The sequence below is a fragment of the Bombina bombina genome, chromosome 2 (genome assembly GCF_027579735.1).
Source record: "Bombina bombina isolate aBomBom1 chromosome 2, aBomBom1.pri, whole genome shotgun sequence".
NCBI classification, from domain to species: domain Eukaryota; kingdom Metazoa; phylum Chordata; class Amphibia; order Anura; family Bombinatoridae; genus Bombina; species Bombina bombina.
This window is the reverse complement of record NC_069500.1, coordinates 76,728,141-76,740,263: the sequence shown is the minus strand read 5'-3', so window position 1 is coordinate 76,740,263 and position 12,123 is coordinate 76,728,141. Positions and strand designations below refer to the sequence as shown.

The 12,123-nt window shown below is 41.1% G+C and overlaps 1 protein-coding gene across 1 annotated transcript in view; it reads right to left on the bottom strand.

Annotated features, from left to right (window-relative positions):
• Window positions 1-659: 659 nt before the first annotated feature.
• The window catches only part of DCC (DCC netrin 1 receptor), a 980,012-nt gene continuing 968,548 nt past the window's right edge, over window positions 660-12,123 (bottom strand). The window contains exons 29-30 of the mRNA XM_053701117.1: window positions 2,930-3,072; window positions 660-984 (exon numbers count right to left, since the gene is read on the bottom strand). Coding sequence (XP_053557092.1) covers window positions 895-984; window positions 2,930-3,072 — 233 coding nt within the window. The 3' untranslated portion in view covers window positions 660-894. The remainder of the gene's footprint in view (window positions 985-2,929; window positions 3,073-12,123) is intronic.

The window sequence follows — 12,123 nt, the reverse complement described above, 5'->3', positions numbered from 1 at the left end:
AAGGAATATGACACCCCAAAAAAATATTTTGTGATACAGACAGAGAATACAATTTAATCTTTTTTTTCAATTTACTTCTATTATCCAATGCACTTTGTTCCTATGATATTATTTGTTAAAGAGATACCTAGGTAGGCATCTGGAGCACTTCATGGAAGAAATAGTATTCTTGCAAATGGATAACATTCTAGCAAACTGCTGCCATATAGTGCTCTAGAAATGGGCACTCTCTTGAGCTTATGTCCCTGCTTTTCAACAAAAGCCACAAAGAGAATGAAGAAAAAATAATTGAAGTAACTTAGAAAGTTGTTTAAAATTGCATGTTCTATCTGAATTAGGAAATAAAAATGTAGGGTGTCATATCCCTTTAAGAGCCATTTTAAAGCTTTAAACAAGAGAGTTAGCTGAAAATACCACAAGCGCTATGAGAAGATCTGTTGGTTTTTTATAATCTCTTTCATTATTTAAACAACAGCTTACTCTGCTGCCTTTATAAATAGATTGACGTGTCCTTACAAGTTGACAAATAAATGTAGTGATCTCGGATTAGATTTGCAATTAGGAAATGATGGCACATAATGAAAGTCTACATATTTCATTTGGAAAATAACATAGATTATGCGTAGTGTGATAAGACAAACTTCCAAGAGATTTTTTTTTCTTAATGTTGATAACGCAATGTATTTTCCACAAAGAAGTCCATATTGTCATATTGTGGAGAAACCAGTTTTGATGTAATGTAGCGTTTTTCAACTTTTTATGAATCCTCTGTGGTTACAATAAATGGTATAGAAGGCTTTGGGTATTTAATGCAAAGGTCTTAATGGATGATAATTAAAACACTTATATGCTGCGGCTTCCTGGGTATTCAATGTATGCAGTCATCAGAAGCAGTTAGAATGCTGAGCCTGTGATAGCATTAAGTTGCTTCATCAAACCTTCCAAACTGGCCATTTGTTCACTAAGATCATCCTGTTCATATACCTGTTAGAAGACAATATACAAACATTAGCATTGCATAGAGGACAGATTATAAGGATTTGATGATCCTGTAATGAAGATTTCATTATAGTTTTGATATACAATATAGCGGCAGCAAAATATCAATTAGTTGCAGTTGCTATGGTATATAACTAGCGCCTGCCATTTTGGACCTTTCTGTTTTGGGTTGATGGTAGCTGCCAAAATAGTGAATCAAAATTTGGAGTGTGGCCAAAGCGCCTAACCTAACGGAGGCTGGGTCTGACTTGGATATAATTGGATAGTCTATTCAAATGTTTTTATACAGGTATTAAATCTTGAGTATAAAATTCTACTGAATTAGCAGAGCCTGTACAATTCAACAAAGCTTATACATACACTATTCATAAAAACATGGATCCATGTACTTAATACAATGTTAAGATACTTTGTAAACAGTGCTTAAAACAATTTATAAACAATGTCTGAAAACAATGCTAACAATAAAAAGTTGGACAATAATAATTAATGCTTGACAGATTGCAGTTCTCGGCAATGATAACAATAACTAGTAGGTCAATTCTTCCTTTAATACTTTGGGTTAGATCAGATACTGTATTAAGCTTGTCCGTGTATCAAAATGAAAACGATGAAAAAAGTGACGTGGGTTAAATCTGTGATTAAAAATGGAAGAATATGAAAACTTGTCCAAAAAATTTAAATATAGAATATAAATACTACGCTGCTCCAAGTGACTTGTACATTAAGGTTTTACGCTACCCCAGTTACTTATTTCACATCAAGGCGATCATTGACACTGTCTACACACCACAGAGTTATTTTTGTATTTTCAACAATTTGATCTTCACTTTTATATCACTTTTTTCCCTGTATAACTTTATATTCCTGTATCGGATTATTAAGGTGCAGGACACAGAATACCAAGGTACAGGACACTATATTATACCTGTATATACTTATATTCTATATTTTAATTTTTTGGACAAGTTTTCATATTCTTCAATTTTTAATCACAGATTTAACCCACTTCACTTTTTTTTATCATTTTCATTTTGATACACGGACGAGCTTAATACAGTATCTGATCTAACCCAAAGTATTAAAGCAAGAATTGACCTACTAGTTATTGCTATCATTGCCAAGAACTGCAATCTGTCAAGCATTAATTATTATTGTCCAACTTTTTATTTTTAGCATTGTTTTCAGACATTGTTTATAAATTGTTTTAAGCACTGTTTACAAATTATCTTAACATTGTATTAAGTACATGGATCCATGTTTTTATGAATAGTGTATGTATAAGCTTTGTTGAATTGTGTACAGGCTCTGCTAATTCAGTAGAATGTTATACTCAACATTTAATAAATGTATAAAAACATTTGAATAGACTATCCAATTATATCCAAGTCAGACCCAGCCTCCGTTAGGTTAAGCGCTTTGGCCACACTCCAAATTAGTTGCAGTTGCCAAGACCACACTGTTTAGCAGAAATAATGACTGCTGTCCACACCTGAAAAGGGTAAGACGTGGTGCTGTAATGCATAGCTGAGCATATTGATGTTGTTATATTACAGCGTGGAACATAACCGTCAATGTATCTTATGGGCAACATGAGATATGTGTGCAACATGATGACAGTGCAGCCTACCAAGGTAATTTTAAACTTGTCATCCAATCAGTAAATGTTGCTCGTTGTCCCTTGCTCAAGAGTTACAGTAATAATAATTAATTTTGTTTCATATGACGGTCATATTCAACTGAGAGCAAAAATCATGCTATTTTGGTTAGTCTAACAAGGCATGTTAGATGATCAAAATAATCATTTAATCACTTGCTAGGGAGGATTTACTATTTATATATATTGCTTTGCAATCAGTTGCAAACTTCTCTCTAATATTGGGAATTATTATAGCAAAACATAGTTAAATATGGTTGAACATGTACTTACACTAGCAGGATCATCTGAATGTTTATGACCTTCTTCTGAAACTTCTGGAGCTGTTGGTACCGAGACTGGAAGAAGAGGCGATCTTGCTTTTCCTGCCAACCCCAACGATGCTGTCTTTACTTGTGCCTTAGGTAGGCTGGACCCTGAAAAAAAGGTAAATTGATATTATACTATAATAATAAAAGGGAGTATTTAAAACATTGCAAAATATTCATTAAATTATAATAGCATATGCACAATATTATTAAATAATGTTTGAGTAGAAAATTTTCTTCCAAAGTTGATAAGTATTGTCCACATTAATTATGCTTAATTTATTAACCTTTGAAGTTTAAAGATAGACACAAAACTGCAGTTTTGAAGATTTGACAGTTACTGTAATTAATAAATGATGCATTATAGTTATACTCTTAAACTTACAAATAGTGATGTCGCGAACCTAAAATTTTCGGTTCGCAAACGGCGGACTCGAACTTCCGGTATTGTTCGCGAACGCGTGAACCGAGCGAACCGCCATTGAATTCAATAGGCAGGCGAACTTTAAAACCTACAAGGACTCTTTCTGGCCACAATAGTGATGGAAAAGTTGTTTCAAGGGTACTAACACCTGGACTGTTGCATGCTGGAGGGGGATCCCTGGCAAAACTCCCATGGAAAATTACATAGTTGATGCAGAGTCTGCTTTTAAGCCATAATGGGTCTAAATCAACTAACATTCCCAAAGTGGCTGTCTCAAAACATCCCGGACAGAAGATAGATTGATAGTGATAGATAGGATAGATAGATAGATATACATAGATTGATAGTTAGATAGAATCGATAGAAGAGAAATAGATAGATTTGTTAGATATATAATTACCCTAATAAATTCTAATAATCAAACATACGTTCTTGGACCCAACTAGCTTGTGTTAATTAGTACTTTTCTTAGCACTTTAATCCCTGCCCCCCCCCCTATCGGGGGAGTTCTATATGGCCTGCCAGATTACCCTGAAAAATTATAATAATAAGACATGTGGTCTGCTACCTATTTTAACGAGGTTGTGTTTTAAGTACTACCATTCTTAGCACTTTTATCTCTGTAACTCCCCCTATTTGGTGAGGTCTATAAGGCCTGGATGATTACCCATACAAAATATAATAATAAGACATCTGCTCTTGGTCTGCGACCCATGGTAACTATGTTGTGTTGATTAGTAATGTCCTTCGCATTTTAATAGCTGTTACTCATACTCACCCTATCGGTGGAGGTCTATATGGCCTGCATGATTACCCTTACAAAATATAACAACCAAACATATGCTCTGGGACCCATGGTAAGTAGGTTGTGTTAAGTAGTACTGTTCTTTGCATTTTCATACCTGTTACAACACCAAATGGTGGCAGGTCTATCTGGCCTTCATGATTAGCTGCACCCAATCCCAAAAAAAAGCTGAGTGGTCTTAGACTAACACCCATGGCTAACTCGGTTGTTTCAATTAGTACTATTCTTAGCACTTTCATCCCTGTTACGGGCGGTCTACATGGCCATCATGATTAGCCGAACAAAATACTACAATCCAACCTTTGCTCAGTCTTCATAGGCCCTTCATTGTCTGTATTTTGATAGTACAGTTCTTATTATTTTTATAGCTGATACAACACCGAATGGTGGCAGCTCTATTTGGCCTGCATGATTAGCCGCACCCAATACAAAAATAAATCCAAGCGGTCTTGGATTAACACCCATGGCTAACTCTGTTGTTTCAAGTAGTACTATTCTTATCACTTTCATCTCATCATCCCTGTTACTTCCAGGACTCTCTGTGGTGGTGGTCTACATGGCCATCATGATTAGCCTAACCAAATACTACAATCCAACCTTGGCTCAGTCTTCCTAAGGCCCTTCATTGGCTGTATTTTGGTAGTACTCTCATCCTTTTGAATAATAGATTGCAGGAAAGGCATTGATTTTAGAATCCCAGAGATCATTTATATGACCAGTGAAATAAAAAAAAAATTCATTAGATACCCGTTACACAATTATTTATCCTATTAGTTTAATAGCTGATACGACACCGAATGTTGTCAGCTCTATATGGCCTGCATGAATAGCCGCACCCAAAGCCAAAAAAAAGCCAAGCGGTTTTGCACTAACACCCATGGCTAACTCTTTTGTTTTCAAGTTCTACTATTCTTAGCTCTTTCATCTCATCCCTGTTACTTCCAGGACTCTCGGTGGTGGTGGTCTACATGGCCATCATGATTAGCCTAACCAAATACTACAATCCAACCTTGGCTCAGTCTTCCTAAGGCCCTTCATTGGCTGTATTTTGGTAGTACTGTTCTTATTAGTTTAATAGCTGATACGACACCGAATGTTGTCAGCTCTATATGGCCTGCATGAATAGCCGCACTCAAAGCAAAAAAAAAGCCAAGCGGTTTTGCACTAACACCCATGGCTAACTCTGTTGTTTCAAGTTCTACTATTCTTAGCTCTTTCATCTCATCATCCCTGTTACTTCCAGGACTCTCGGTGGTGGTGGTGGTCTACATGGCCATCATGATTAGCCTAACCAAATACTACAATCCAACCTTGGCCCAGTCTTCCTAAGGCCCTTCATTGGCTGTATTTTGGTAGTACTGTTCTTATTAGTTTAATAGCTGATATGACACCGAATGTTGTCAGCTCTATATGGCCTGCATGAATAGCCGCACCCAAAGCCAAAAAAAAGCCAAGCGGTTTTGCACTAACACCCATGGCTAACTCTGTTGTTTCAAGTTCTACTATTCTTTTTTTTTTTAAAATACTATTTTTATTGAGAACAAGAAAAAGGATACAAGTACATGTAAACTTATACACTGCAGACTCGCAGGTCTGGAATTGACAGAGAGAATGTTCACCTGATACATGCATGCCTTCAATAAGCAAGAAAACAACAGTTTGAACTATATCATAATCCAATTTTTACTTGTCCTCTTTTCATCCTCCCCTACTTGGGGAACATTATTAATTTAACTGAACTTCTATACATCTATTAATTAACTGTGACACCTTCGTATGGCAATGTATCTTTAGGGTTCTTGGCAGGACTTGTAATAGTCATAGTACCTGCTCTATGAAAAAAAAAGAAAAAAAAAAAAAAAAAAAAGGGAAGAGAAAAGGGGAAGAGGGTGAGGGCTGTAGTAGATAGGGTCCTAGAGTCACCTATGAGCGTTTATATGGTCATGTTTTCCCTCTCTCCCACCCCATTATCGCGTGGTTGGTACAAGAATCCCCACTCGCCTCTTAGGGATGCTGTCAGCATATATTCAGTATGTGCAAAGGGATTTAAAATTAGTCTCTGGGAGTCCAAGCTCAATGATTCGATGTATCGTCGCCATTTAAGAATAAACTGTTTGAGTCTCCTAGTAGTATCTAGTTTAGTGTCTAGCTGTTCAATGAGCAATTGTTTGTGTAAACGGTGTTTGAATGCATTGAAGGTGGGGCTAGTACTCTCTGCCCAGACACTCAAGATGGTCTTCCTCGCAATTAAAATAATGGTAGTCAATAAGAGAGTATCTCTGAAACAGAGATCGCGCCATTCCAAAAAGAAAATTTGTTCTATTTCTAATTGAACTCCAATCTTAATGGCGCTCGTAATCCAAAAGGCAACCTTGCCCCAGAACTGTCTGATCTTTGGGCATGTGTAAAAGAAGTGAAGAAAGTCTGGGTTAGCCAGTTTGCACTTGCTACATTCATTTACTACTCCAGGTCTCCACTTGGTCAATCTTTGAGGGATAATATAATCCCTATGTAGTAATCTAAACTGAGATTCCCTCAGGGACATGGATAAAGTCGCTCTCCGAGCGCACAATACGCTCTGCTGGATTAATTCCGTGAGGTCTTCCCTCTCCACGCTCCCACTCCATTTATCAGTCAGCAAAGTTATGTTTTTAGAGTCAATGGCGCTTAAGAGCGTTCTGTACATTTCCGAAATGGAAAAGTTGCCTAATTTAAATGAGGACACAGTTCTGGCAAATGCATGAGGCTCCCAGAATTGTGGGTCCCCTCTTATCAGATGGTCTATAAAGTGTCTCATTTGTAGGTATGCGTAAAAGTGAGTTCTTGGTAACCCAAATTGAGTTTGAAGATCGGCGAAAGCTTTAATGCACTTCCTAGACAGGTCCACAGCATCCCCAACAGAGCTCAGTCCTCTGGAGGCCCACATGGTAAAGGGAGAGGAGTCTGTTCCTGGGGGAAAGTCAGTGTTGTTTCGCAATGGAATCATTCTAGATGCCACACAGCAGCGGCCGACCTGTTTGAGGGCTAGTCGCCAGGCCCTCATTGTGTCCCTATAGAGGAAGCTGTCCGTAAGCTGTGCGAGAGGGACACTGGGGGGGGTGAAGGGTAGGACCGATAAATCAAGACCACCCAGGGCCTGTTTCTCCAGGTCTGGAGAGTAGAAGTGGGTTGTTTGCAGCTGCCAGTCGATCATAAGGCGGCCAAGTGTTGCCCAGTTATACAACCTTAGGTTGGGTAGGCCTAGCCCCCCTTCCGAAGGGTGTGAATATAACTTCACAAGAGCTATTCTCGGTCTACCTCCCCTCCATAAGAATTTCGAGAGGGCCCGATTATACTCCGCCATGTCTTTCCTGCTAATAAGAAAAGGTAACATCAGCAAGGGGTACAGTAGTCGTGGTAGAATCACCATCTTAACAAGACTTATGCGCCCCGAAAGAGAGACTGGCAGATTTCTCCAGCCGTCCATCGTGACCGCGGCATCACGACATGCTCGGCTGATATTGTCGCGATACAGAGCCTGACCACTGGGGGATAACTGAATACCCAAGTAGGTCAAGGTAGGTTTGGCCTCTCAGAATGGGTAGGGGAACAGTTGAACCTTGTCCTTTTGTAGCCACAAAATTTCCGATTTGGTGTTGTTCACTTTGTAGCCTGAAAAAGATCCAAAGGCTTCGATTATCGCCAGGACGTTCAGGATATGTTTGGCAGGATTCTCTACGAATAGAAGCATATCGTCCGCATATAGTGCGAGGTGTAGTCTCTCCTGACCTATTAGAATGCCCGGATATGCCGAGCGTAACTTGATGGCTAATGGCTCTAAGGCCATGTTAAAGAGGAGGGGAGATAATGGGCATCCTTGGCGTGTACCCCTTTGCAGTGAGATGCGTGGGGAGAACAAGCCGTTAGCCATAATGTGGACCCAAGGGGATGCATAGATATTTCTGACATAAGTAAGGAATGAGCCCGCAAGGCCAAAGCGCCGTAGGGTATCGATGAGATGACTCCACTCTACTCTATCGAAGGCCTTCTCTGCATCCAAGGATAGCAGGAAGGCCTCCGAGTTCCCTCTCACCTCAGTGGGTTCTGGGGTCGATGCGAAATGCGCGATAGTGTGTAGCACTCTCCGCACGTTCGTCACTGAGGTTCTATGATACATAAATCCGGTTTGGTCCGGATGAATAATGTCTGTCAGGATTACTTTTAATCTATCTGCCAAGATCTTCATGAGTATCTTGTAATCCGAATTGAGGAGGGAGATGGGGCGATATGATTCAGGGAGACCGGGGTCTTTTCCTGGTTTCAAGATCAGCGACACATGCGCCATCGTAAATGTCTGGGAGGGAGCAATCATTTCCTTATAGTACTGGTTATAGAGTGTAGTTAAAGTAGGGGTAATTTGGGGCTTCAACATTTTAAAGAATTCAATGGGTAGGCCATCGGGACCCGCTGCTTTCCCATTGGACATGGAAGAGATTGTTTTTTGAATCTCTTCAGGGGATATCGGGGAGTTTAGAGCCTCAAGTTGCTCATCTCTGAGTTGAGGAAGCTCCAGGTCTTTCCAAAAGTCTGACACCCTATCCGGAGTAGAGTCTTGTTGGCTAGTATATAGGTTAGAATAGTATAGAGCCAAAGCTTTCACAATGGACTCCGGAGTCTTGTAGGTTTTGTTACAGTATTTAATGGCCGCTATGGGCTTGCGAGCCGTCTGTTTATTTATCAGTAAGGCCAGCAACCTGCCCGACCTGTCCCCCTCTCTATAGAACCTAGCGCTGGTTCGAAGAAGTTGACCGACTGCTTGATGGTTAAGGAACACATCCAGTTCGCTCTTACTGGCCAGGTATCTGTCCTTAGAAGTCTGGCACGGCTTGCCACAATAGGCCTGGTAAGCTTCCGTGAGAGCTAATTGTAGCGTCTGTAATTTGGCCTGGGCCTTCTTCCGTAGAGCGGCCACATAGGAGATTATATCCCCAGTCAGGACTGCTTTCGCAGTATTCCAGAACAGTTCTGGGTTGTCCCGGTGGGCTTGATTATCCGTGTAAAAATCATTCCAGGCATGTGTTAAGTGCTTCAGGAAAGCATCCGAGGTGTACAAGAAGCTTGGGAATCGCAAAGTCTGCTTGTTGGCAATCCTTGCTCCCATAGAGATCACAAGTTCTACTGGTGCGTGGTCAGAGACCACTACCTGGTGTATCTTGGCCTTGTTAACCCTTGGAACGATATTGGAAGAAATCATGAACAGGTCTATCCGCGACACGGTGGGCGACGCTCTAGAGATACAAGTAAAGTCCTTGCATTCTGCATTCCGCAATCTCCATACATCTACTAACTGCAAGGAGTTCGACAATCTAGAGAAGGTCCTCTTTTCAAAGGCACCAGAATCTCGAGGCTGTCCGTCTCCCGATACTCGCTCTGGGTCTCTCCACCTGTCACACACAGGGTTTGGTGCTAGGTTGAAATCTCCCCCGAGTATGATATCCTGACCAAGATAAGGGGACAGTGTCTGGATGAGCCTGGTCCAAAAAGCTGTGGATTTGCAGTTCGGGGCATAAATGTTGCAGATTACCAGTATCTTTTGATTTGTTCTGATTTTGACTATTAAAAAGCGTCCCTCACTGTCCTTGTGGGTGTTTAAAATCTCAGTGTTCCCCCTTTTCCCAAATAGAATGGCTATACCTCTGCTCGAGTTGGTGTATGAGACATGTTCCACCATTCCCACCCAGTCCCGTCTGAGTTTGTCGTGTTCCACCTCTGAGAGGTGAGTCTCCTGCAGTAGGGCAATGTCTGTCCCCAAACGTCGCAAGTGCGCCAATATGGTGCTTCTCTTAGCGGGGGAGTTAATTCCCCCCACATTCCATGTCACTAATCTTACAGCCATTTAAGTAATGCTATAAGGTGGCCGTTCAAGTCGTTCCCCCAGTGGGGGGAGTCGGGGAGGGGTAAGGCAAGCGGCAGGCCGGAAGCAGCGAGAGAAGGCGTAGAAAGGGCAGGGGAAGCAGGAAGGAGGAAGGAGAAGAAGAGGGGGAGGGGGGAGAGAAGGAGAGAGAGGAGAAGGGAGAGGGGAAGAGAAAAAAAAAAAAAAAAAGAACCATCAATTTGATATTCTCCTGATAGGTTAAGTACTCTAGAATGGGGAGGTCCTTTATTTCATCAAGTTTGTCATGAGCATTTAAACTAACGGGGTCCGGGGACGCCACTCCCAGGAGTATAACTTGTGTCCCATTCTTTAGAGAGAACGTGAAATATGTAATATCAGAGAATTGGCAAAATAAACGGTTCCAAGATAGCATATAAACCCAACTAAACATTCTTAGTACTATAATAGAGAGGTTGAATCGGTACCTGCAAACCCTCCAAGCTGTTGACATGATCTGTCTGACATATTGTAACATTATTACCATAGAAATAAAAAGAAGATACCTTATAATATGAGGTGTCTTATCCAACTTAACATTGCTTTGAGTGTTGGAGCAGTAGCAGTCCCTCTGCTCCGGCCCTATTGTCCGGATTACTGTCACATACCTCATGGCAGTAAACTTCAGGAGTAAGAACATTATCAGCATGTACAATGAGCTAGGTTCACAAATAAACATAACAAGAAAACATTTTGTGCAAAAAACAAACATCATAACCAGTCATTAGGCCTATATGGCAACTATCCTGCAAATGAAAAACCTGGACCTAATCAAGGCCATTGATCTAAACCCTCTCAACCCAGGTCTGAGCGAGATGGGCCATTGGGGCTATTCCCTCTTCTATTTTGTTCTCTTCCCAGGTATTCTGTAACCTCCCACGGGGAGTCAAAGAATCTAGGGCCCGAGGGAGTTAGCAGTTTAAGTCTGGCTGGGTATAAAAGGTAAACCTGCCTACCCTCTGAGTTAAGTCGCGAGCATAGCGGGGAAAATTCTTTACGCTTCCTCATTAGTTCTGAGGAGTAATCCTGAAAAATGAGCAATTTAGAGCCTTCAAAAATTACGGGTGACATTTTTCTATAAGCACGCAGCAGTTCTACCTTCAATTGGAAATGTAGTAACTTGACCATCACTTGTCTGGGCTGCGCATTATCCCTCTCCTGCTGTCTATCAGGTCCCACCCGATGTGCCCTTTCCACACTACCTTTAAAGATGTTGGGGATGAGTTTAAGCACTAGGGGCAGGGTATTTTCAATAAAGTGAATAAGGTCTCTGGGCTTGACGCTCTCAGGAATCCCCAATATGCGCAAGTTGTTGCGGCGGGACCTATTTTCTAAATCCTCCAGCCTCTGGTGTAAAACAATGTTTTCCTTAACTAGTACATCAATTTGGGTACCATGAGTAACTGCAGTGTCCTCAAGCCCTGACACCCTGTTCTCTATCTCAGTGAAGCGAACTGAAAACTGTTTCATCTCCCCTGTTAAGTGATCTAGGCCCTTCTGCAAGCTATCAATCCTGGGGAGAAAGATGGAGGAAAGCTGCTGCACCACAACATGCGTATCGAGAGGTAGCCCATTAAAGTCCTGCACAGCAGAGGGCGTATCCTGTGTGTGGTCAGCAGCCCCCCTGTTCTTTCCTGAGGACTTGTTTTTCCCTGACATTTTGCCCCCAGTCAAAAATCTATCCATGCAAGGGTACAATCTCTATCAGAGGTAGTGTCCCACCACCCCACTCCCCTTCAGAGGTGTAATCAATTCAATAGGAAAAGCCTGTATAATACACTGTCTTAGTTATATGAAACACTTGGCACAGTAAATTAACACCGTCTATACAGAGTCTTAGTTGTATGAACCTCTTTGCATATAATCATCAAAAAGTCCAGGCAAGAAACAAACATGTACAAGAGAGTCTGTTTTCTTTTCTTCTATCTCCCCTTCCCCTAACTTCTGGGTGGATCAGCCAAGGGGAATCCCTGTTGATTGTAGAGAGCTTTAACTGGCTCGTAGCAAGGGGTGTAGTGT